We start from the raw sequence: 27578 nt of genomic DNA, 5'->3' as shown, positions 1-27578 counted from the left end.
TACGATGTTTTCTGTGTTCAAACAGCACGTGAAAATTGCTTCTCACACTACTACTGCATATTGACCTGCAGTAAAAAATGGGGCATTCCAGTGATCGTTATCTGTAATACAGAGTGCCTGCAAGCACTCGTCACGAAACTACTGCATTCGGACAAACTGACCCTTCCTGTCCCAGGGAGCTTAAAATGACCACGCAGAGAGGTGACGGATGGATAGAGACAGACTGGAGGGTACAATGAAACGCCGAGGCAGCATCCATTAACACGGTAGGTACGTACGACGCATAGCACACCAGTTGCTTAAAATATTAAACTTTCATAGATATCAAAGCTGAAGTGTTTCGATGACGGATGTGTAAGATACCTAGCTGGGAGGGAATTTTTCAGAAGCTTACATGACAGGTCTCCAGGAGCACCGATTATGATGGGCCTGGATTAGACTGTAAATTGCACAACCACGCAGAAAAAGCAGCGAGAGATGCTGTAGAAGAATGAAGACTGGAGCACAGCCAACATAAGAGGCTTTAAGAAGGACATCCACATTGACGCACTGGCTGAGCACAACCTTACCAACAGACAGAAGGCAGAGGCAGAACTATGAGGAGTGCGGAGCTGGTGGTGCTCAGCTGTTCTGAGGCCAAAGCAGCAGCTCTTCATCCATGAGGCTAAGCTCTGGGTTTGGGCAGGAAACAGATTTGACAGCAGGATTGTACTCGAGTTGCAGATACCAGAATTGGGCTCTGATCCTTTAGTAGCCAAATTAGCACCAAAGACAATTGCAATCCGATTGCTTGGCATTCCAAAACACACCACTTTCCTTTCTTAAAATTACAGCTAATGAAACTTGCCATTCAGCTGATCGTTTAGCATTACATATGAATCCTTCTGAGAATCCTGTGCCCCGTAAGTATGGCCTGAAATGCATTTACATCTTTCTAGGAGAAAGACATTAGAAGTATAAAAACAATCCTTGGAAATATCATGTACAAATCACTCATGATTCCTCTGCTAGTATTATCCTTGTGCAAAAGGCTAATCCTGACCTTACCTTTGTGCAAAAGGCACGTAGGGAAGTGAATCCTCCTTAATGCCATCTGTAGTGCAAGTAAACCCCAACCCTTCTAACCTGCATTAAGCATTATGGAGAAAACAGTGGGATTTTTGGAATAAGTTAACTGTCTGCGAAACAACAATTAGATGGGATAGAAATACACAGATAAGCAAAGCACACAAAAATCCACTTTGAAAAACACCAACGTGCTCTAGCTCCCGCTCTCTCCTTGTTGCCAGCTGAAATCCTTGAAATCCTCCAAGGTCCAGTGGGAGGAATAAGTAAGAGGACATTTAGGCTCAGCATGCAGTAACAAAGCGTTTCTTTCTATTCCATTTATTTATTTATTTTTCCTCCCAGAAGACAAATCTGTAGGATCGTCACGCTGGTAACAATGGATCTCAACAAGTGGCATCAGTGTGGCACGCTGGAATACTTTTCAACAGAGGACAAAACCTAAAGAGAACCATTCCGTCCATTCTGTTTTCCATAAGGCTTCATTCTATTCTGATAGACGCATAACCATGAATATCCTCGTGGGCATTTTAAAAGCTATAATTTCAACTCTGAGGTTTTGCAAGCTTTGTTTTGTGTGGTGTATGCTATCATAAACATCCTGAATATAATTACAACTGCAATTTTGTGGGCTGTATTCTTCCCTCTTTGTAGCCCTAAGCCAATGTTTACAGAAACTTTTCAGCACGCTTATGTGATTTCAACTTTTTATTATTATTACAAATGTATATTATTTTATTAAAAAAATTCACACTGAAGCAAAGTCAATTCCATTTCATTACAACCAAGAATATAAAATAAATGCAATGAACTCATAGTTTAGTTTTAACAGTCATTTTGAGAGTGACATCAGGACAACTTAAAAGCAGTAAACTCTTAACTCTAGAATGAGAAAAGTATTTCGCTTTGTGGTTTTGCTAACCCATCGACATGGGCATCGCTGAATGTGGCCACCATTGATCTGAAGCGGCAACGTTTTGTGGCAGCATGAGGCGCATACACAATAATTCCTAATGAAAACTACAAAAAATGAAAGATGCGTGCATGAAATTATTAGAAAAAAATAACTGAGTAGAGACAGGCACACTTCCACAAATAGTAAACATGGGAAAATACAACTAGAACAATTTGAAAAGTATACTACCTTACATATATAAAAAGTTCTTTAAATTGCTGTTAAAAAGGACACGTTCTGTCCACATTTTGTGTAATACTTTTTAGTGTCTACACAAGACAAATTTTTAAAAAAATTAAATAGTATTAATTTACTACTAAATATTTAGGAGATAACAGTGCATTAAGGACTTCTTTTCATATAGTAATACACATCGCTCCTGTCTGGCGACATTTTTTTTTTTTAGAAGATTACGTATGGCCTTATGTACAATACATTTATTTAATCCTAAAACAATTCTTTGCTTAATGGTGTTAAAGTACCATTCCTGAAGATTACGAAGGGGAACTAAGCTTATTATGTTCATATAAAATATTATACATACGTGAACACTTGTAGCTTCCCGCCACCCCTCCCGCTAAGGATGCTCTTCCCTCCCCCTCCCCAGGTACAGTGTCACAGATACAGTGCAGGACTCGCAGCTTTCCTTTTATTTCTCCTTCACCGTGCAGTTCAGCGGCCTGCTCTGCCCCCCTGCACACAAAAAGGAGCGCCCACCTCTGCTGGCGTCCCTCACCTCTCCACGCACCAGTGAGAAACACCGCCGTGGGGACAGAGCTTATGGGCAAAGGCAAAGCTGGGAGTACTAGCCAAACTGCACAGGCGGAAACTAATATAAAAGTGACGTGGTCCTGGCTTCCCATGACACACTACAGAGTTCACTTCCTAAAACCTCAAGAAACTACCCCTGAAAAGCAAGGCTTCTTTCACAATGACTGCCATCACCCCAAAAATGCGCAGCAAGCTCACAAGAAAAGGCAAATTATTTCCCAACCAGAAGACAGAAAAGCTAGAGGAGCGTGCACGGCTTACACTTTCCAGCAGACGCCTTTGCGTTTGCTCACTCTCCTTTCAGTTGTTCCTTTGAAGGCAACAGGAGTCAGCTCAGCTCTGCATGTGTGCACGGAATCTAGAGGGGACTGGGCAGGGCCCATCTGTCTGGTCTAGCAGATGCAGAAACATCCGTTCGGCTTGGTCACAGGGCATGGCAGTTGCTCTAGAAGCTGGAAGCTCACTCAATTGAAGGACCTTACAGTGCTGGGAGGTTTCACACTACACACAGACTCATCTACACCATGATTTTGCCTCGTTGGCACCAGAGCCCAGCGTAACCACACAGTAACGTGTCTCCCCGCCACTACGCGAATGCTGATCGTCAGCCTCAGGTCACGGCAGGGAAAAGAAACGTCAGGAAGAGACAAAAGGATCTGGGGCAAACTGAAGGCTGAGAAGAACAGGAGGGGACAACAATTACTCTGCCATGGGTTAACTTTCAGAGATGTGAAATTCATTTCACAAATATATTTAAAAAAAAGATGCTTCATGGCATTGAGCAGATGTCCAATAGCTCACGGTACCTCACGCTAACGTCAGTAAGAGGTGGGACATTCGATTTACAGGAAGAATGTAACCCCAGATTCACTGCAATGAAATAAACGATTAAAATCTGTCCTTCCAAACAGGTTACTGGGGTACATGTAGCATTTCAAGGGCTACACATTAGAAGTATCCTCTGGGAGACCATTTTTCCCCGGAAAACAAATGTGATTATTTTTCTTTCAAATTGCTTCATTTCCTTTTCACCACCTTCTTACCTATTTGATGACAAAAGCAGGTTTTGGTCACTCTTCTAGAGAAGCTGGGTGTGGTCAAAACCACATGATGGTAGATATGTCCAAACTAAGCCAACAGCTCGCAAAAAAGCATGAGAACAGCATTTTCGATAGGGAAAGGGGCACTAAAGGTGACCAGGAGATCAAACCCAGTAGAATTAAGTTCCAGTCTAGCTGTGATAAAAAGCATTCTCCTGACAGCAAACAGATCCAACAGCATTTTGCTGGGTCTGATCACAACTGCAGTGTGAACGTGTGCAGGTATATACAGTATTTTCTTTTTTTTGTATGGGTACAGGACAGAGGAGAACACGGTATATATGATTGTAACATTGACTGTTTACATATAAACTCATCTCACTGTACCTCTTCTCTGAACACCAATTTTAGAAGCTCACAATGTTACATTGCTGGTAGCTTTCTAACCTCACTAATATTTTTTTCCAGGTTTTCTGCAACAAGAATCAGCCTTATTTCTGAAGGCTGAAGGAAAAACGAAGCTGTCCCAAATTATACGTTGTGTCTCTCCGAATAACTGTGGTTACAGAAGTTGGACAGTGATCCTCTGATTATGCTTCTGAACTCTGCTTAGTTACTGGGGATTTTCTGCCAGCTACCCATCCACTTACAGTCCTTAGGCACAATCAAAACATGTTTGCTCTAGGGAAAAAGAAACATTTCAGTGCAATCAAGCGCATCTGGTGTAACTAATCTGGGTTAATCACAGCAATGTGAGGGACATAGAGTATGCATCACAAACATGAAAAAGGAAGAATTTTTAACATGCTTCTCAAACTGCACAGTAATTTCTCTTAATTATTAATTCTAACATAAAATGATTAAATGTATTTGTTTTTATAAGTCTTAGTATTTCTGTCACACTCAGGAATGTGAAAGAGAAGCTAAGTTTACAGAACTCTCGCATACATTAATCAGCTGCTTAACAGAAAAACAAGCCACCAACCACATTCCTACTGAAACTGGAGGGCAGTAAATACATTTTCCTGACTATTTTGGTGTCCAGCCTGGGAAGACATTCCATTCTTCTGTTCCAACAAATCCTGAAAGCATCTCCTTTTTCTGTGACTGTCATGGTCTCATTTAAAACAACGCTTAATTTAAAACCAGTCAGAGCACGATCACTGTGATTTCAAGAATTCAATGTGAATGAGTTAAGAAATATCAGCAATCTTCTGTTTGGTGTTCAGTCCAGTAGCAAGAAGCATATTTGTCGCTGCAAAGACTTGGGTTGTTTTTTTTCTTTTTCCTTTTTCTTTTTTTTTTCTTTTTCTTTTTTAATTTTTATTTTTTTTAAGACCTCGCCTGAAAACTAGACTAATAAAAACAGAATAGTAAAATACTCTGGAACAGTAAAATTTTGCTGTTCTTGACATCCATGAGCAAAACAGTAATATCCTGTGAAAATAACATAGTGCTTTAAAAAGGTGCAATATACCTGTATAGCTAAACTGGTTTGCCTAGTATAAAACTAACTATATACAAGCTTGAAAGCCTGGGAGTTCAAGATTTTAAAACTTTAAAATCCCATCAAAGAGATTGAAAAGACAGATTTATGGCAATCACTACAGCATAAGGAAGGTGCACCAGGAATCCTTCAAAATTCCAAAGGTTAAAGAAGTTAAGTGCTGGGTTCAGATCAGAAGGGTTCATTAGAGTAACCACAATGGAGCACATGCAAGGGAGGGAGGAAGGAAAACTTCACGAGAATCTCCTTTATGGCAATAAAGGGGCAGGAAAAAAAAAAAAGTCTTCAGTAAGTAAAGTTTTCCTTTTGCAATTGTGAATTTTAATTCTGCATCATAGTTTGTGTTTTTGGTTCTTCTCATCATTATGAACTTCATATTGCTGGAGTCTTCTGGCTTTTAGTCCGTTCTTTTTTTTGAGTGCAGTCTCTTAAGCCTCTCAGTACCTGTGAGACTGGTGAGATTGATGATACTGAGAGCTCTGCTGAGATGATGTGGAATAGCCCATTGTACTCTGGGACTGAGAAGATCCCTGAATGTTGCTTTGGTAACTCAGGCGTGAGCTGGAGTGCTGGAGAAAAAGAGAATGGGAACAGGGGAATGAAAACCAGCCTGTTAGGACTATGCAGCGCAGGAAACTTTCAGCCTCTCTGAAGCTAATTAAAATTTGACTGTTGGAGAAACTAACTAAACAGTGTTACTGTTTGAAGTCCCATAAAATCTGATCTGTAATCAGGCTTAACACACCACAGAAAGTATACCACGTCACTGGCAGATATCTAGAAGTACAGCATGGACACACCTATTTCTGAAGGAAAAATACACACGACAAAACAGAGAAAAATGCACAAGACAAAAGAGAAAGCAGCTGTTTCTTAAACTTATGTCTATCATTATTGTAAGCACTATTAATGCAACAACGAACAACTACTAGTACCAAAAGCACCCTTTTCAAGATAGGCAATATTAAAACGTTACAGAGAAATAACTTACTCTGTTCCTTAGAAAAAGAAAACCACGACTTAAGAACTACTTAATTTATCTAACCAAGAAGATGTCCACTAAGATAAAATATTCTAATTTTAGGTGAGTCTTTCAACCTAGTGATGGGTGCATGTATGTTCAAATTTATATGTATGTGCTAAATGTTTTTTTCCCTCCACTCTTTGAGATATTAGCTCAGGGGACCTCAATCTCAGCAAGCAAAATTCATGGATCATTTGTGACCTCCAGCCTGCTTAATTTGCATGTTTATTACCATATCCATTCCTCGTCAAGAATTAATAATGACCTGCAAAATCACGTAAAGCTGCAAAATCACTTGTATGAAAAGTACTGCTCAGTGTATAGGAGACTCTCTAGCAAGGTAAATCCCATCCCAATCCACAAGAAAGGAGCGTCTACAAAAAAGGTACTATTTAATCAGCAAACAATTTCTTTTCAACAAAGTTAACTGCAGGGTCAGGCATCCATTCAAAAAAGATTACTGTTCACTGTCTAGGGGATTGTTCTACCTGGCTATGTCCAAGAATCATCAGCAAGACTGGCAAACTATGATCATCATAGAAAGAATGTTAAAAAACTACATTCTGATTAAATATAAAAATTAGGAGTTACAGAAAACCTCTGGAGAAGTTAGAATTCTGAATGGAAATCCCACAGATAAAGCAGGTCCATAGTACAGCATTCTCCACAACTGCTCAGTGAAGGTAAGAGCCAAGTCAGTGGTCTCATCTACCCACCAGATCCCAACTAGGAGAGCTGTGAAAGCATCCTGGCAACTTCTCAGCTGGATGATGAAGAGTAAGAACCTAAAGTTCAGGCAATGTAAAAACTTCTGCCCTTTCTTTTCCTGTGTGTAGTTTTATACTCCTTAATTTCACATAAACTGGAGAACGGACTAAAACCTAAAAATAATTGCATTACTTTTTGTGTTCTGCCTAAATACAGGAATATGAAGGTTGCTTTCAAGGTGAAACACAACATTGCTGACTGTCCAATCTTGCAGACCACTGCTTCTCAATATGGTATCAATATAACCGATAGATTGTACTGAGTAACTTCACTTGTTTGCAAGGGTCAGTCTGGGAAATAACAGCTCACCACGCTGGCTTTGGGAGAGATGTCTCCCAGTGGCACACATGCTCTTAACCAGATTTGCTTGAACTGCGTGATTAGATTGTTTACAGTGCTTACAAAATGGCTGAAACATGAAATTTGCCTCAAAATTCTGAAAGTTTTTACAACTTTTAACAGGAAAGAAAAAGAATTGTGATAAATACTATGACTTTATAGGAACTAGTTCTGGATGAAAAGCAGCAGCTTACTGTGATAAGCAAAAAACCTGAGGTCTCATAAGGAATGCTCAGTAAAATACAACAAAAATTCCTATTGTCATTTTTAAAAGGAACATCTATTGTTGATGGTGAACTACAAAAAAAATTCAAGTTAGATTTTAGATCACTGTCTAAATGAAAATCAAAGCAAAAGGATTCTTCTTCCTACTTCTGAGTATGATAAAATGGAGTAAAATTAATGCGGTAAGACTACAAGAACATATTAATTTGCCCGTGCTTATTTTTGTTCTGCAGAAGAGAATTCGCCTTTTTTTTTTTTTGAACAAAGTCAGACTTGTACGAATTGCCGACATTCCTTTTTTGAACCGACGACAGTCAGCTAGAATTTAAGGGCAGATAGCCAAATACAAGTGTAAAAAATGATAATCAGACCATACAATTTAGCAAGTGACGTAAAGGGAACATACAGATCGTTATTTTGATGCCTGTGCTGTTAAAGCTTAGAAGGAAGGACCATAGGGGGTAAAAAAGAGTCTATCTATCTCAAAAAATGGAATTTAGACAGCTAAAAACTTGTGAGAAGCCTGCCGACATTTCAGAGAGCTCTGTAAGGATTCTATAATGGACATCATCAAACGCAGCACACCAGTCCTCAAAATACAGACCAAAACAGGCCAGCCATAAATACTGTGTAGTCAGACAGCTGTAGTGATCTGTCCAGACCTCAAGGCTGTCTGGAAGTTTTCAAAACAAAAAATAAAACAACTAAAAACCCAACCTTGTTGTCTTTACCCTTAAGTTGCCCTCAATGCCTTCATGATCACTTGTAATTAAGAGTAAAACAGAAATGAGAGAAAAATGTCTGGCACTGAGAAATCAATTGTGTGTGGAGGAGGTCTGGATGGGTAAGTCAAAGCAATTCCAGAGCTGTTTTTTTTTTTTTTTAAATTCATCTGCTTATTTAAGTTTAAAGTAGCCTGAACAGCATTCTCCAAGGTTGTATCCTCTTGAAGCAGAGAGAATCCCTAACATCTGTCAAAATATACTTTTACTAACTACCTTTCTATTATTCTACTTTCAACTTATTACTGTTCTAGTGAGCATATATTCACAAGTATTGAAGAGCATGGTTAAATCAACACTTTGTACATTTAGTGCAAGTCACTTTTTCAGTGGAAAATATTTTAGTAAGCGTAGACAAGTATGCAAGTCAAAAAAAAACCTCAGTGATACTGCTTTTACTAAAGAATGTTACTGCACTGGAAAACATGAAATCCATTCAATGGTCACATTAGAAACAATGCATGTTTATGCCCTGCTTCAGCATGAATCATACTGATGAACCAAAACATCATTCCTGTGCTAACATGCATTTTCTCTTTAACTTTAGAATTAGATTTAACAAAATATTAGAATAAACTACAGAATTATTCCAGACGTTTGATGATATGAGGTAGAATGAAGCAGAAATCAAATGGAAAAGCCTGGCTCTAATTTTGCTTTCACACAGGATTTAATTTTGCCAAGAGCCAAGTATTCTGAGCTTGATCTAACGCAGCGTTTACACTCATGAAATAGTTCCACTGGTTTCAGTATGATTACTTTCGAAGAAACTTAAGCATGTGTTTAAGTGCTTTCCTGGAGTGGACTAGTCCTCAACCCTTTACAGGGTGCAGCAAATATAACTCATATTCTATTGAAAATTACTCACCATAGCACAAAACCTTTTTACTGCCCTAATAGGCTTTAAGCCTGCATTTTTATCTAATGTATCAGAGCATGCCTGCTCAGGTTACAAGAAAAAAAAATCATTAAAACACAATTCGTTCTTGCAGCGGGGAAGGGAGAAAATGACATTTTGGCTCTACGTTATCGGAAGCGGCAAAAACTCGAGAGGTACCTGATAATCTGAAGGCATGACAGGCCCGCCTGAGTTAGCGCCTGAAGGCCCTATGCGTGGTTTCTTGTTTGGAGGCACCTGGTTGAGGCTGGAGTCCTGGCTGTGCTGGAGTCCTGCGCCCGCGCCCCCGGCGCCCGCGCCCGCGCCCCCGGCCGTCCCGTTGGTTTGGGTGCTGTTTTGCTGCTGCTGCTGCGGCGGCTGCGGCGCGGCCTGCGGCTGCTGCTGAGGTGCTGTTTGCTGCTGATGTTGGTTCTGCTGCTGCTGATTCTAGGGGGGAAGAAGAGACACCACGCCGTTATTTCCTCCGTGACCGTGGTGGGGTCACCGAGCCGGGCGGCGCCGTGCCGATGGGGCAGGCCCAGCTGCTCACCGGCAAAGCACGGCAAGGCTTTCACGCCTCAGATGGGGGTATTCCGCTTGTGGTTCACCTTTATTTTTTGTTGTGGTTTTGTTCCGTGAACAAAGCAAGCTTGACTAAAACTGGAATGAGAGTCTGGTGATTTCTGCAGCTAGCCAAGCACTCAGCCCTGAATAACAGAGAGGAGGGTGGAAGGAGCTATTTATAAAGCAGTAATCACCTAATGAGCTGAATCAAAAAACCCCAAAATTTCACTAGTGCTCAGTGGCAGATGTGGTGAACCACAGTAAATTATTGTAAGTGCTTCAACAGCCCCATTCACCCAGAATCAAAACCACTTTTCCAATTTTCACAGATGACACAATAATGCAATAATGCAAATAATCCGAAGGAGGCTGGCAGCGGTATTGCCAGAAAGGTAAGCAAACCGAGACTGGAGAAATTACATAATTTCTTCCAGGTTGCGAGGAAATTTTGTGGCAGAACCAGCGTAGTGTCATACCCCTTTTGCTCTCCAGTGTTTTTAAAAGCACCTTGGAAAAAGCGGTACACTGGGAATGCAGTCCAGCGTGGTGCCTAGGTAGGGGGTCATAAAATCTTATTGAAGTTGCAGAAGGTGAAAATCGACCAGAGAGAACCAGCTGACGACAAAAGAGGAGGCCACAGATGAAAGAAGAATCTGCTAAGAACAAGTGAAAAATAGCAAAGGAAGAGAAGCCAGCGAGTTAAGATGATACAGTGGCCTAACAGGAAGAGAGACAAGAGAAAGGTGTCACAGAAGGGAGAAAAAAGTTAAGAAAGGAATCATAGGAGCAAATGACACTGTACTCAGAGGGCTTCCGAGGGCTACGGACAGAAAAGAGCATTAGAAAACCAGCAGAGTGCATCTCTGCCCTCCACGATCAGACACTTAGAAGGAAACCCACCCATTTGCTTGCTTGCAAGCACCAGGGAGGGCTCCTCCACAGAGCAAGTAAGAGAAGAGCAAAGAAAAGCAATTTTGCTCTAAATGTGAGATACGTACCTTGCTCATCGTGAAAAACCCTACAGTTTTCATGGCTTGAATTAAAAAGCCTTACAGTTAAGTAACATCCCCCAGACAGACAGACATACACTATACTGCCTGGTAATATGGAACATTTCAGGACAGTCTTTTCCACAGAATATCTGCTTACGAAATTTTCAAAGCTTTGGTATGGCAGCCTTTCATCAAAACCTCACATTATCACTTTCTCGGAAATCACGACAATCAATTGCCACTAGCACAAAATTGATGCTCTCCATCACGAGAAGGCATTTTGTTACCTCAGACAAATGACAAACATCTGTAACTGCAACATCCACCACCACAGTTTCCCAAGGTACATTCAAATCAAATTTGCCATGATATATTTAAAGATTACAAAGAAGCCTTGCATCTCCGAGGACTTAGAGATGTCTTGTATTTCCATTCCACATTTAGCAAGAACAGGAATATATCCTACCATGAGTAGTCCTCAAATCCCATCCCAGTTGGATTCTGCTTCCAGGGGGATTTAAACTCTTAAAAGTTTACGTCACGCTAGCTTGTCATAAACTTTGTTAAGAAGCAATTTATCTTTTAAATCATGGTTTGGGCTTCACTTATACAAACAAGCACCAATAACTAAGGCAGTGTTTCTGCTAGATTCTGAGATTTGTGTTTTCATAGGGATGTTGGGATGCGAGTGAGATGGTTGCTACTGTGAGAGCTGAAAAACTGCAGTTTTGTTAACTGTAAAAAAAATACAGCAGGAACTCTCACAATTAAGCATCACGGTTTGTCATGGGTCTAATGTTTGGCACTTTGGACATGAGCACAAAGTTTACCTAACTAGCTTGCTCTTCTGTGCAGCTACCACTTCTACTGCCTTGGTAGAGACTGAGATCTACTCTATTGCATTCTGGCTGTTGCCTAACTGCACCACTTCAACACATGGACACAGCTCACAACTGCAAAAATACCCACAGGTCGGTTTATTTCACGTTGGTTCTTAAATAAACACTATACAAGGTCTAAAGTTAGCAACATATGACCATGTACCATCTCTTGGACATGTCACCAAAATTAAATTCCGATCCTGACAGAATTTTAATGAGGGAAGAATCCTTTAATTTTGTTTTACAAACACTCAGCTTAGCTTTGCTGACTAACAATTAGCCACGTTGAAGAAAGGATGCTTATGTTAAAGATTATTCAATTAAGATGTGAGTTCCAAATAAACAAACAGAACTCCTCCATATTTCCTAAGGCTATACAAGGGCTTTTGTTTTAAAAAAAGATCAGAAACTAACTCTATCATAAATAAATAAATAAGTCCTTCCACTTGCAACATCATCAGAAAGAAACAAAGCATGGAACAGATCCAGTTTTCAGGATATTCTTTACCTTCGCGTTTTCTACACTGTGAGAACAGATTCAATGAGTAATGCTTAACTTAAATTACCTACACGGTCTGAAAAAATTTTATTTGGAGTGTGCATAAATACGTGACTGTCCCCAGCGATCTCAAAGATTGTTTATATAATGGCTGTTTTAAATATAAACATTCCATTGTTTTTTCTTCGCAATACTCCCATGGAAAAGACAGATATTTACTTTTAAATACACTGCCTAAACAAAAGCCAGAGTAATTTTAATTCATAAGGCTTGTTCTTATTTTTAAAGTTGTGCGAGTTAGAGCTACATCAGTAACTAAATCACAGTCAAATCAGTATCACGACTTTGACTGTATTTTTGCTTAGGTCTTTCAGTTTCCTCTTTTTGAATAACTATCTGGACAAAAAAATCCAGGACATTACCACTTGTTCTCAGTACAGAAGAATCCACAATTTCTGTTCTGAAAACAAAATCTGCTGTCTGAAATGCATCACAATAGGCACACTTTTAAACTCAGCTGGTTTCTCATGCTACAAAGAAAATCTGAAAAGAGAAGCACGTAGTCAAAAAGTTTCTCAAAACAGTAACAGTCCTCTAGCAGCCCTCAGATAATTACAGTTTATGGTTGTTTTCTTCACATTTTGCTAGCTATACGTTACAATTGGTGCCTCATTGTACACTCTTAAGAAAAAATACCAAGCTGGTTCATCACACACTATAGCAGTATTGTTCAGCCTTCACACTATAATGGGACAACCACTGCTGTCACGTAGCATGGCTGAACTCAGATAAGTTGCAAACACACCAAAACTTACTACGCAGACAAACAAGCTCTTGCTCGTGTCTAAGGGACTATGGGAAAGAGGGTATTCAGAGTGGATTGTCACTACAGAACAGTTCATGCTCCTTAAAACTCTTTTGTCTGAGGGCCCTTAAAACACGATCAGGAAACGGCGTGCAGATGGATGAAATGTTCTGATGTAGTGCCAGAAGCAGGCTGCCGCTATTTATTTGAGACCCTGACAACCATCTCCTTTCAAATGGCTGGATGCATGCCATTCATACAATGGAAATGCCATTCTTTTCCCGTGATCGCAGTGTATTTTCATTGTGCAGGAGGAGGTAGGCAAGGTCCTCCTGGAATGATGGCAGCTGAAAGCAGGCAACTGCTGACAGAACTCAGCCAGCTCATTCCCTGCAGGTCAGGGCAAACGGCTGGTGATACCACCCAAGACACCCCGAAGTCATCTGATACTTACTTTTAATCTCACTGGAAAGTGGTTTTAAGACAGACTTGCCTGGAAAACACATTTTTGCTTAACTGTTCACATTTATTAGTTTTCATTTGGTAGCACCATAACTCTTCCTTACTGCACACTTAAAAAAAAAAAGTTTATTATACCTTATCCCCTTTCTCTTCAGGTTCATCTTCATTAAGGAATTCTCGTTTAGGATACGGAATCTGACAGCCAGCAAATACACTGGAACACAGTAAACACACAATAAATACATATGACAAAATACATATGACGTACATTTACTTAATGCTATATTAAAAATACAGATATAACACAATTTAATTTCTTTTATTTCATGATTCCTGTTTCCACAAGCGAGTGGCACTGAACACCCAAGCAGCAGATACCAGCAGCTAGATGCTGATCATAATGTCTTATCTCTTTGCTGTTGGCACGAGACCATCATTTAGAAATCATGGCATGGTTGAACATGCCCAAATGCCACAGCAACCACTTGTTGATTCCGATGGCAAAATACAGCGTCACAGCAGCCAGATGTTCCACAACACCTGGCTGGAGCATGCACGGCTCACTGAATAAAGAGCCTGATCCAATGAGAGTTATTGCCTTGTAAGCCCCTACTCGACTTACAACAATCTTAAATATATTTGCCAATCACAACTACTGAGTTATGTTCAATTAGCTTCTCAGGTCTTGTGTAGAGGGAAAAGACAGCTTTTAAATTCGCCTGGCTAATAGGATTTGGAACATTCCTTTATGTTTATGGCAGATACTTTATCATAATGTTATCCTGTAATCCCTGCGGAGCTATAGGCCTATGTACAACTGCATAATGTAAATGCTACGTAGAAAATTACTGGTAGATGCTGACCAGTATCAATTTCTTATACTTCTGTGCCAGCATTCAGAATTGCCGAAGGCATTTAGAATATGATACAATCAACGTGGCATATTTTTTTGAAGTGTCTCAACAGTGCCTAATCCAGGTGCTAAGTAGTGTTTTGACTTATCTAATCAGAGGAAAAAAAAATGAAGGAAGAAAAAACTAGTTTCAGCTCAACTTCATTTGCGCTCCAGTGACTGTTCCCTCCTTTCAGTGTTTGTTCCCTGCTCGCTGAGGAAGCAGTGAAAGCAAAGGTGGAAGTCTCTGTGCATCCAGCTCCTACAGATCATAATCCTTCTGAAAACTGGGAAGAGAAACTAGAAGGGGAAAGTCTGCCAGTAGCAACTGCATCTATCATTTGAACGTGTCATGACAGTAAAATATACAGATACACAAAATCTGTACTCTCCAGCCCCTTGAACAAGGAACCTGTGGGACTTGTGGTAGTCATTGATCCCTTTTCTCTCCTCACACTGTTATGACCCGACACAAAAGGGCATGGGAACAGGCTGTAGATCGGAGAACAGCCCTAGTCCTAGGGAGAGAGGCAATGAAACGAAGTAACAGAGAGCAGGGCTCTGTGAGGTAGAACAGAACAGGGCACAGATGAATTCTCTAAATACTGTCATAATACTGCCACTGGCTTTGATAGCACATTCAGAATTACAACACCAGTGCGACAGAGCGTTGTTGCCCATGACCGCTCAGTTCTGGCACCAGTAGATAAAGACACTGCAGCTCTACACTGTTTCTACTGAGCACGCCTGAGCTTCTGCATCTTGTGGACACAGGTGGGCACCTGTGAATTCTTCAGCTGTCATCTCATGACAGGGACTGGCATTTAGCAGAAAGTAGACCTTCCTGAAAAGCACAGAAGAGGGAATACATACTCTGATGTAGGCAGAGGATCCTCTTGGAAGTAAGGGTCCTGCAAAGCCTGCTCTGAGGTAATTCTCTTTGTAGGGTCCATAGTAAGAAGTTTCTGAAGCTGTAAACAACATTACAAATAGCAAAAAGCTTATCAAACTATCACTTTTCAAACATACAACTTATACAAACGTTAAATTATCTGCGGCTTTTCCAGACAAGCCTAAATTAACATTTCTTGTTAATTACCCAAGAACTAGAATGAATATTCCCAAGAGCCACAAAATGCTGTGGCTGTGAATGGCTCTCACGTAAGAAACGGCTAAGTGTAGCAGGCGGTATTAATTGCTAAGGCCAAACCACTGTCCTAAAGTAACATTAAATTCAGCTATTTCAGGTTCATAAAGCATAATTTCTAAATAACTGTGCTGTGACACACACATAACTTTTATACTGTTCTACAGCACTGACACAACAGGAAAAGCGTGTCAGAAGAGACTGAATATGACCAGACTCTCCTCATCACTTTCAGCCATAAACAATAAATCTTCACCTCTCTAACCAGCAAAATTTCAGAGTCAGAGCGCACAGGTCCCAGTCCTACTCTAATTGGTTTTGAGATGCGAAAGAGGAGGAACATACCCTTCCTAGTAACCTTTTTTCCTTACTAGGCAATAACAAATTTATTAGCTAGAATGCTGCTGAATGCAGCAGGCTATAAAAGAGGATTATAATATATTAGTAGTATTAAACAGGAATTATAGGGATAACATGCCCTTTCTAGTCATTTATCACATTCTGATAAACTCACTGTGGGAAATTTGGGTGCTCAGATTATATTGCACGGTGTCATGCTCTCACATAAGTCTCTCTTAATACAAGTTAACAGTGAAAATAAAATTCCTTCTGTAAATGGCATTGTAGCCCAAACTATCTTCGATGCCTCCAACAAGAATACTCAGGAAATCCAGCAAAAGAAAATGACATATTTCACCCTCATCAAAGGCTGCCTCCAAATATGTTTTGTATTCTTTTTCATTTAAGGACAGTGTTATTGTACCACAGCAGAGAATCTAAAGATATCCAGAACCTTTTAGAGGTCTGCTCACAATCTTAATCATTCCCCTCTAACCCAGAGGATATAACGAGTTTGTCCATTCCAGGTGATGCTACACACGACATCACTCTAAGGGAGACACCCTGCCTATCAATGATACCACTCCGAAACAGCTTTCTTCGTCTGGTTTTCTGTAGCTTCTGTTGCTTCTAAGAAAATGAATTTTAAAAAAAGTCTGGATGCAATTTGTTTTCAGGTAAGCAACTGCTAATACGATATAGAGAGCCCGTGAGACTCGACTTCATCAGTGTCTCGTACCTCTCAGCAGCTCTCAAGCTCACTGATTGTCAGACTCTGGCTGGCCTGACATGATAGCTATAAATACAATGCTGGTAACTTTTCCAGAGCAGCAAGAACAGATGCATCTCCCTGGACAGAAGACATTCTCCCTTTCACGTGGACATGAACATTCAATGTCAGTCAGCAGAGTGGCACAGTATCTGCCTCTTTGTCAAGGGTCATTTGCTACCCTGAACTGGTCTACTTGGTACCATATTCACCAGTTCTGTACGTGCCACACATTCTGTAAATACTAGTGCAAAGTCTTGCCCAATGAAGCAGATGTCTTATAGGTCATCTTGCAAGGTGCAGGTTACCTCAAGAAATAACATTACTGTCTTTGATGTGAACAAGGAGTTTCAGGGAGTCTGCTTCAGAAGCAGGTGCATTTCTAATCTCTCTATTTGGAGGACTAATGCACACCTTATCTCCAAACTCCGCTGGTTTTAGAATCTTTCACAAGATAAGGCAGCTACTGAGGCCCTTTGCTATAGAATGGTTAAGGCAATTTAGGTACGTGGACCTCCTCAGTGCAGAAATGAGTTATCAAGACAGTTGTCCGTGCTCCTGAGCACTCATGCAGAGCCCTGGGAGGCTCACTTATTTGAGACCAGCCTCCACCTCTGTGGTCAATGACTAAACTATACCTCTATCCCTATTCATCCCTGATTATTAATAGTGAAAAAAATTTGACTACAGAAAACCTACCTTGCTAAGTGAACTAAGTCTTCTTTGTGATGTTCAGAAAGAACACTGAGACCTTAGGAAATCTCAGTTCTCATGCTCACAATTATACAGCAGAACACATAGGTAGACACCTACCTGTTTAATCACCCTGTAATAACCCTGCCTCTCTACTTCTCCATCATGAAAACCTTATTTGCTTTTGTAATATATTTTTGACACCCTTTGGTAAGTTTTTATTCTTTAGAGATTTAGTTAATATATGCCCCTGGAAAAGCAGCCTACCCACCCCAGATGATTCAACTTGGCATTCACAGCCTTGATGAATTAGCCATAAAATCTGTCAGCAGCCCATTTCCTTCTTTGCCCTTCCACAAAAGCAGGCTTTCTGGTGGCTTTCACCTTTAGTAGGAAAGCAGGGAAATTCAGGGGCTTATTAATGATGTCTGTTATAACTGTAGTCTCTTCAGTTAGACTTCTCCTCCAGATCATTCTAATTCTAGCCCAGAAAGCTGAGTTTAAGAAATTCTAATTATTTTTTCTTGAAGTCTCACACTTCTTATGTGAATGCCTCCCTTCACAAAAAAAAAAAAAAATTCTTTAAGATGTTCCCGAATATGCATTTTTATTTTCCTTTCCTCTTCCCTGTATTTCACAGAAGTCTTGAACTCTTGGGAGCTCTTTAGCTCTCTGAAACCATGTGGGACCGAGGGTTTGCTGAGGCGGGGTATACAAATGCCTTGCAGATCATAAGTACATGAAAGCTTCAGATCTGGAGTACAAGCAGTTTAAACACGCCCTCAGCATGAATGTGAATGAAGAAAACGTATCTTAAAACTAGCCAGTTGGTGATAAATAGCTTTGTTTTTTATCAGTGTTCAGTAGAATGAGGTAATAGAACAGACACAGACATTAACATTAGAAATGCATTTCACTCCTGTGATCACAGTGATTTTCAATTAGTACCTACCAAAAGAAAAACTTTGCTGTCAGGCTTGACTTTGTGTTTCTCCATGTATTTTATGAGGCTACTATTGGCATATCTGAAAAATATTGTTAAACAAAGACATTTCTGAAATAATATAGCATTAAGAATATGGGAGTATACCAAGTCACCACAAAACCACCAGCCTTTAATACGTGAACTGTAAAAAGAACTACTATCAGAAAATACGTCAGATACTTATCAAGCAGTTGACACTATGTATGCTTTTCACTAATAGCATTAGTATCAACTGTGTGCAGATTATTTCCATAGAACATGCAACTTTTTATAGCGTATGGATAAGCTGTTGACATTGGCATATGACAGTGAAACTCAACTTGAAGTTCACACTTGTTTTCCAAAGCAACTCCACCACAGAACATGTACAGCAGTTTCTAACAGTTAAGCTATTGTTTCCAGTTGAGATTTGGCAGAGAAGTTAACCTTTCTGTCTCCTCAACCTGCAGCAAACCACAGTCCTTATAGTTTCCAAGCTCGAAAACGCCCCAACTATGTATGACCTGTGCCTGGCCTTGAATCTGCAAATCCAGAGGTTAAGTACAGCCATTTTCAAAAGAAAGAAGCCTTGTGCACAGACAGCTTCACATCTTGTCTAAAGCCAGCATAATGAATCCATGGCAGAGCTGGAAACAGAACCCAAAACTCCCAAATCCCTGTCCCTTGCATTACAGCAGAAGTCTATGTTGCTCCTTACACCCTCTGATCTATCACCACCCACTACTGACTAATTTAGCCAAAGCCCCTGGCAACACTAAAAGAAGGAAATTCTCAGATCCCGGATAGGCTTTACATCACAACCTACTGAACGCATGACCTTCGTACAGAAACTTCTGCCACTACTTCACTGTCTCCAGATCTACGCTGGACAAAAGGACCAAGAGGTGCTTCCCTCTTCCTTCTCACACAAAATGAATGAAGTTACCTTGAACATCTAATGCAACTGGTTAAATCAACTTTGTCTGTCTGTGCCTGCCGTAAATCAAATTGCACTTGAAATGATCCCTTCTAGAGAAATAAGGAGGCAACTCAGCTGATGCTTTTAACAAGTTCCTGAGGGAGAGAACACCATTCAAGCAAAACACCTGATTCATAACAGAACATGTCACAGCTTTGGAACCCAAACACTCCAAAATCCCACCCCCCTGAAAAATTTTCAAGATAGTAGGGGCCAATTTCTGCCTATCTCCTACATTCACTGAAATGTTGTTTTATCATCACTTACGTTGTTCTCCTAAAATCTTTCTGAAGAGTTGGATATTCTGGCATCTTTCTTATGTCTTCCCAATCTTTATCTTTGGTGGGGGGAAAAAAAGAGGAGAAGCATTTACAGTTCTGGAAGTGAATGTTAAGTAACACACAAGAAGAAATAACTACAGAGGATGTTTAAGTTTGTTGGCCAGTGCTATTGTTCCATAACTGTCAGCATTTCCAAATCTATCGAACTGACAGTTTCTTCACACCTATGCAAACAACTAGTCATTTCCTTTAGGAAAAAAAATCAACCTAGTAGCATTATGCCTGAACCTTTAATGAAAATAAATTACCTGCAGGGAACCCCATTACGCTGAAAATGCGATCTAGCTGATCGTGATGAAAGGGATTACTTGTTTTGATGTCCTCCTGACGACAGTGAAATATAGGTTCCGATGTCAATAGTTCAGCAAATATGCAGCCAATTGCCCAAATATCTAAGGAAGAAGGAAGATCATTCACGTAAATTTACTGCACATCATCACTCTGATATTCATTTCTGTACAGTTTCTCAAAAATATGTATAATCACAGTAAGATAAAATGCCTCACTGTATGATTTCATATAGTATTTTAAAAATACATTAGTATAATAAATTAAAAAGGATAAAATCTGGGGAGACGGGTGTTTTTTTTTCCCCAAGCAAAATTAGACAGTCTCCAAATGCTGTTTCAAGTTGTATGCTGGCAGTCTAGCACCTAATGTATTCACAATTAAGGCAGAAACCTACGCAGTATTTGTTGACGACATACCTTAAATGGCATTAAACTGACCATCCAAACCACAACATTAATCCCCCATAAATATACAATGAACTAAAAATTGTATCATTTTCAGAACAATTCTAAACCGATAATTGATAACTAAATACATGCTAATAAGGAAAAGAGCCAACGATTCACATGCATAGACAAATAGTGTGAGCTACTTTAAATGGAGAAAAAAAGAGCCTAATTTTAATTAAGAGTAGAAGAGTGATTAATAAATTAAAAAGAAAAAATCATACTTGACAACTAACTCCCACTGGAACAACACTGGAACCGTTTCATCTGTATCTCATGCACATACACAGAACAGCATAATTTACTATGCTTTTATGAAGGTATCAACTGCTTTTTCATAAATTTCTCATTAATATGCTTTTCAAAATTAAATATATTGTGGACAAGAACAATAGCTTCATTCACAGGAGAAAAAATCTCTAGGTTTTATATAATCACTGCAGTTATTACTATCACCACCATCTTAGTGTTCTGCATGACCCAAGTGCTTTACTATGCATCTTAAAACAAAAGTGTGTATTTGTCAGTGAGAAAAAGGTTACTAGCAGAAAAAAGAAAAAAAAAAAGGAAAGAAGAAAAGGATTTGCTACATTGACAAATGCAATGTGTCTGGGGTATAACTCTGGAAAAAGACATTGAGATAGATGAGTAATGAACACTGCTGAATAAAAGACTGGAACCTTGCTTAATAGTTGAGGTTAAAATAGATGACACTGGGAAACCTTTTGGATTTTATTAAATTATAGGATAAATACAGAAAGCAATTTATTCCTATTTTTAAAATCTAATAGATAAAAAAATTACCTAACCGGAGTTTGGTTTATTAGATTCAGACCAAAGACAGCATCAAGAAGAGTCTCTTGGTTTTGTTACTTGCTTGCAATTAACCTGAGACCCAAAATCCCACCTCCTGTCAATGGTGCTGTTTAGATTATGCCACCTAAGAGAAATGTGGTCTTCTGAAGAAAGCACACCTCTCTTCATGAAATCATAAGGATGAAGAAAGAGTCATTACACACACTGTGCAAAAACATGTCTGTTCCCTTTCCATTATATTACAGGTATGGAGTTTGGGCTTTTAGGGCTGTCCCAATTTCTAAGCCTTTCCACCTACTTCTTTTACTGTCAAGGGTGGTAATGAAATATTCAGACTTTACAGTTTCAACAGGATATAACTTGCTCCATGTATTACATCACTTTCTAAGGCTTTTATCTTCCTTTGATTCTCTCATTAGCCTTATCTGCATGAAAACAAGATCTCCAGCTCTTGAGATTTTATCTGCTGAAGCAGGTAATATGGCATATTAATCACAACTCCTACTTGGGCAGTCGGTATAAGTTATCTACTCCAGTATGGAAATTATTTATTATTTGAAGAATAACATGTTAATTTAATAACATCTGTTGACTCATTTTCACACTAGATAGCAAGCCCTTTTGGAGATGGCTTATCTAGAGGCCCAAGAGGTTGTAACCCCGTTGGTTACCCTGACTTTCTGCAGTGCTCACTGACATAGTCAGGGTAAATCTGGGCCTCTGCTCCTTCTTCTATTTGCAACTGCTGTGTCCAGACTGATCTTTTCCATTTGAAGAATTGAGAAAACAACAACAACAACAACAACAACACCTAGTATTCTGTTGACAGCAAAGTTGAACTAGGAAATGTCCCTGACCTGACACAGCAAACTCTGTCCGTTCATGAGATGAACCGTGCAAGAGAATTATCACTGTGGCAATGAATTCCCACTCCTGACTCTGTGATTAATACAGAGAGCACATTTTAAACCCTTTGAGAATTCAAAAAAAAAAAAAAAAAAGACATCTTAGTAACTGGTAACTGAAAGTTGCATCTGAACAAACACTGACAGCTCCCAAGTTGGTGTTTTATTTGTTATGGGATGGCATTACTAGACAAGTCAAGCATGAAAACACTTCAACCAGTCATCTAGTAGGTCACAGTACTGAGGCTCAACCCTTTAAGTTTCTTGCTAGATACCCTGCAGCTTCAAAGTACTTAGTATAGAAAACCTGAAGCTTTCATTTCCGTAAGTGAAGATTAAACAGCTGGAAAAGGCCTTATAGCCTTGTAGCTCAGGCAGGTCAGGCTCTTCTCTTTGTCAGTCTAACTTCTTTGTAACTTGATCTTGAACATATCCTTGGCGCATATTGAAACCATTCTCACTGTTAATGAATTTCTGCCAAATTTGTCTAGTCTCCCCTCTTTTTTTTGGTTTTATTAATAGCATTCATAATTTACAGTGACCATTTACCACATGTGGCATTCTTCTAGCAGGAACACCTTGTTAAATTCTGGCTTCAATACGAGCATCCCTAATTGGTATTTATCTCCCACATTGTTCATGTTAGTCAACCAAATACAAACTTCAGATCTGACTACGGAAATATGTGGCAATAATTAGAAATTTCCCTACCAGGTGCCATTTTAAATGGTTTTGGTCTGTGATCCCCAACAAAGGTTAATGATTATTACATGATATTAGAATCAATGTATTCCACATAAGAAGTACTGCCCCTCAGAAGTAGGCCTTTAGTGATTACGTGTTTTAAGCTTTGCTTCTGTAATTTTCAGCCACAGTGCATTATTACTCTAGTGCGCGTCTACCTCTAACACAACAGGAATTTCTGAACTTGTTATGAAATTTCTTTTAAAAAAAGGCAAAATCTTCTAAGAATTGCTTTTCTCAATCCCATTAAATTAATAATCGAGAGGTTAAGTTGTTTCATTGCTCCTGAGCCAAAGCTGAACTACATACTGTATCCACTTTAACTTTTTTGTCCCAGAACCACTGAAAACTGCGCCACAGAGGACCTAAAAGGTTGCATTGGATACTAAATGTTTTCCAGTCTGATGTCTCAGAAGGACCCTAATGAATTTACCAGAGTGATACAACCATTCCTGTAAGGTGGGTTCCATTTTCTACAGTTCCCTCCGCTGTCATTAGGTTTCAGAAATGATCTGTGGTAAAAGGTTTCCTCCTTGGTGAAACAGCTCAATGGAATAAGCATTCAGGAGGTAGGCTGTACAGAAAATATCCGTAAGCAAGGCTCTTGTGGAAAGCAACAAACTTCTGAAGGTCCAGAGACTTGATTGGTTATATGTTATACAGAATATTTGTATGTCTGTCCATGTCCCAGTTTTAAAACCTGTGACCGTGATAGCTTTATAGGTCAGCAACTAAATCTGAGAAAATCCTACATGACCCACTCTACTTCAGTGCTGTAGCCAAGGAGCAAGTACAAAAGGATGCCAATAAAGCTCATGTAATGATAGGGTTGACTAAACACACAAATGCTCATGTATTCTTTCCTTTCTATGGCAGAATAATCTCACTGCTGTATTTGTTTCAGTATTTTGCAAACATTCTTTAAGAATACTAAGACAATTTAAGACAATAAGACAATTCATTGAACAATAGCCTTGATTCTCAAAACGAAACATCTTTTCCCATGCATATTAACTAAAATGTTTCATTTGAAGACAGGACTCATTCTTTAATAAAACTGTTGAAGAAAATAAGTTAGGAAATGGAAAAAAAAAAATCATCAATTCAGCTGCAACCAATAGGGAACTCAACAATGGCAAGGTTTCATTTAATAGCATCAGTAGTTCAACCAACCTGGATTTTTTTTTCTGGTTTGAATACAAAGTTTAGATTTTAAAATATGTGCGAACACTGGTAAAGGAAGAGAACAGAAAAGTGATGCCAGAATACAGCTTCTCTGGGTCTGTCAAGGGTTAATGCTACAACCAGGGTACCAGTTATCTAGTTAGGAAAGGCTAAAGCCCAAACGAGGCACCCCAGGTCACATGTAGGAGCTACCATGTTTATGTAAGATTCACCAAAACCTTCAAATCAAGACAAGGACAACAAATAATCCAAGACACTGGAAACCTGCGAAGGGGCTGTGCAGGCAAATGTGTCTAATTTTTTCAGATAAGTATCAGTTGGTCTAATCACAGAATCACCTAGGTTGGAAACAACCTTCAAGATCATGAAGACCAACCACCAACCTGACCTACCAAGCCCCTCACTAAACCATGTCCCTTAGAGCCACATACACGTGCCAAACACCTCCAGGGATGGTGACCCCACCGCCTCCCTGGGCAGCTCCTTCCAGGAGCTTAACTTTAACTTAAACACCCTCAACACGAGGAAAATTTTCCTGATATCCAATCTAACCCCACTCTTGGAGCAACTTGAGGCCATGTCTTCACGTCATGTCACCTGAGAAAAGAGACCAACACCCTCCTCACAGGTAGTGGTAGAGAGTGATGAAGTCTCCCCTCAGCATCCTCTTCTCAAGACCAAACAATCCCAATTCCCTCAGTCGCTCCTCATAAGTCTTGTTTTCTAGTCTCTTCATCATTTTTGCTGTTCTTTGAACGCATTCCAGCAACTCAGTATCCTTTTAGTAGTGGGGGGCCCAAAACTGAACACAGTGTTCGAGGTGCGGTCTCAGCAGTGCTGCGTATAAAGGGACAATCACTTCCCACGTCCTGCTGGCCACACTATTTCTGATGCAAGCCAGGATGCCACCAGTCTTCTTGGCCACCTGGGCACAGTGCTGGCTCACGTTCAGCCAGCTGTCAACCAACAGGCTATCCTTTTCTGCTGGGCAACTTTCCAGCCACACTTCCCCTATACCGCTTGAGTCAAACTTCCCCTATACCACTACACCTACGAGCATAGAGACCCTGTAAGAGTTTATTCATTTTTAAGCTCATTTTAAATGCCTAGACACTAGATTTAAAAAGAAATAATACACTTTTAAAGGGGAATTTCTCTTTTTTCTCCAATATGGTGATTACCTGTTGCTATCACAACATACCTGTTTCTATCACATATGCACACACAAAAAGGTCTTCTCTTTCTTGAAGAGGTCTCAGTTTTTGTATATTTCATTTAAACTTCAGTCAGCAAAATAGAAGGCTGAGGAAAGAGAGGTCACTAGCCTTTTAAACCTGACACCTATGAAGAATTGATAATGGGTCAAGCATTTAAATGTAACAGATTTTTCCAAGGGAAGCAAAAAACTGTGTCAGGTGGTGAGCAAAGGGTCAGAAATTGGATATCACTTGTTCACAAATTAGGCAATGTTTTACTGATCTTTAACAACCAGCGCTAACAGAACTTCACTGAAAAACAGAAGTTTATACTGTATTATTTTAAGTTGTTGAATTATTCTCCCACTTAAATTTCTATTCCTCAGTATATTTCCATTAAATGAAGAACCTGGGATCATACGACTTCAGACTTCTGCTGTGCATTAGACATATTAATTGGCAAGACTACACTTAACTTACTACAGTAAGCATGACAACACAGCTATAGTAGACTTAGTATGGGGAGTGGCAGTAAGATGAGGGGCACTAGTAAGTCCTTTTGTGAAGCAAAAACACAACTGCAAAGAATCCACATTAAAGAACTTAACTTTTAATTTACAGACATTCACATCCAAAAATTTAGAAATTCCAGATTTATGAGTTTATATGCAGCTTTCTATTTTCCCTGTACAACCCATGTACTGAAGTAGACAGGCATCCTCAAGGCAGGCAAAAGGCAAGCTTAGCAGCAGTCATAGCATAAAGCAAAAGAACTGAACTTTTACCATTTTTTTTCGTTTTCCAATATTTTCCAAGTTTCCAATATTTGCCTTTGCAAAATAATAAAAAGTAACATTCTTTAAATATACCACTTTTATAATGATTTTCATTGCTTGTCCCCAGATCCTACATATCATATTTTCATCAGCAATTCTTAAACTCTTCAGTTGTATTTCCAAGACTACTACTGTATAAACTACAGCTTAACTACATCAAGGTCAGCAGTAGAGCAGTAACATCCTTGAGAGAAAGAATAGAGTGGTGGTCACATGAAAGCTGGCCCATCTTTTTTCTCCTCTTTTCTCAGTTCTTCCAGAAAATGGGGTGAGCTCCAACCTTCGGTGATGCCACCTCAGGGCAGGGAATTAGGTCACTGGGACAAGTGCTGAGCTCTGGGGAGGGCAGTGTGTTACAGCCTTGTTTTCTCCCTAATCCTAAGCCTTCAGATGCGTCGGAGAAGGCAGAGGGATATTATTTTTATGTCAGCTACGGTACCTCCAAGATGTAGTAAAGCACGCACTGCTGCTTTTGTTCCAGCAACTGCAGCGCTTATATCTCGGAGGGTCCAAGCATTACGTTGGCAGGCTGCCAGAGCTTTGCAGGGAAACAAAAGCAGAAGAAAAATGTTCTTTCAGTGACAACTCATCAAAAGCACAAGAAGTGTAACGGGTGACACAAAGGGCAGCTTTGTAGCCGGAGGGCTACTTCCCCCTACTAAATATCAAACAAGTGCAGCAAGTAAAGGAAGTAGGAAAGCTTTCCATCGCACAGGTCACAAGAGCCTTTTATGCTCCAAAGTACTACGCACATCTAATACAGAAGTTGTTATAATTTCCTCCTACAATGAGGAAAGAATTAACAACTGGCAAGATTTGCCACTATTTGGTAAAACAGTATTTACAAAGCTTTTCAGGGAACACCCACAGTTTTGCACATTCACTTCATCCATGCAAAAATGCTCAACAGTATCACCTGGTCATAGGGCTGGAAGGCCAGGAACTCCTGATTCCTAATTACGGTGCTTTACCATTAATTTCCAGTTCCCACTCCATCGTTTTCCATCTCAGTCCATCACTGTAGTTAACGTGTCCAATACTGTACAATCTATATTGCACAAATAGCAGAGCACATTAGAAAATTGTTGCCATTTTCTGTGCTCTTCTGAACTGTAGTGAATGAAAAGACAGCAGTACATGTTCTTTGAAAGGGAAATACACTTTTATTCTCATGCCTAATTAAATGCAGAATTCTGTATCAGAGTATCTTAACAAAACAGCTTTTCTGTTCACAATGGAGCTCTTTGGAGGTTAACTCCATGCTAAATGAAGAGGGACAATGAGTTTATAGCCTGTCATGTCCTCTCATTTGGTTTGTGTAAGTAACTATTACAACTATTTTTACTAGGTCCGGCATGTCAGCACCTTCTAGTGCTAACGTAAGATGAGCAAAAGGCCTGCTATCTGGTAGTCTGAGTTATTACAAGGAACACGTGTGGAGAGTATTTTCATGGCCTCTTCCATTCACAAGTCAAGACG

General features: G+C 39.7%; 1 protein-coding gene across 3 annotated transcripts in view; it reads right to left on the bottom strand.

Moving 5' to 3' along the window:
• Positions 1–1755: 1755 nt before the first annotated feature.
• The window catches only part of CDK19 (cyclin dependent kinase 19), a 127730-nt gene continuing 101907 nt past the window's right edge, over positions 1756–27578 (bottom strand). For all 3 annotated transcript variants that reach the window (XM_066994424.1, XM_066994423.1, XM_048081098.2), the window contains 7 exons: positions 19929–20072; positions 19607–19676; positions 18349–18421; positions 15322–15419; positions 13692–13770; positions 9534–9800; positions 1756–5907 (listed from right to left, as the gene is read on the bottom strand). In XM_066994424.1, the coding sequence (XP_066850525.1) occupies positions 5776–5907; positions 9534–9800; positions 13692–13770; positions 15322–15419; positions 18349–18421; positions 19607–19676; positions 19929–20072 (863 nt within the window). In that variant the 3' untranslated portion in view covers positions 1756–5775. The remainder of the gene's footprint in view (positions 5908–9533; positions 9801–13691; positions 13771–15321; positions 15420–18348; positions 18422–19606; positions 19677–19928; positions 20073–27578) is intronic.

The sequence above is a fragment of the Anser cygnoides genome, chromosome 3, assembly GCF_040182565.1.
Source record: "Anser cygnoides isolate HZ-2024a breed goose chromosome 3, Taihu_goose_T2T_genome, whole genome shotgun sequence".
NCBI lineage: Eukaryota > Metazoa > Chordata > Aves > Anseriformes > Anatidae > Anser > Anser cygnoides.
The sequence above is the reverse complement of the archived record's forward strand: the minus strand, read 5'-3'. Positions and strand labels throughout refer to the sequence as shown.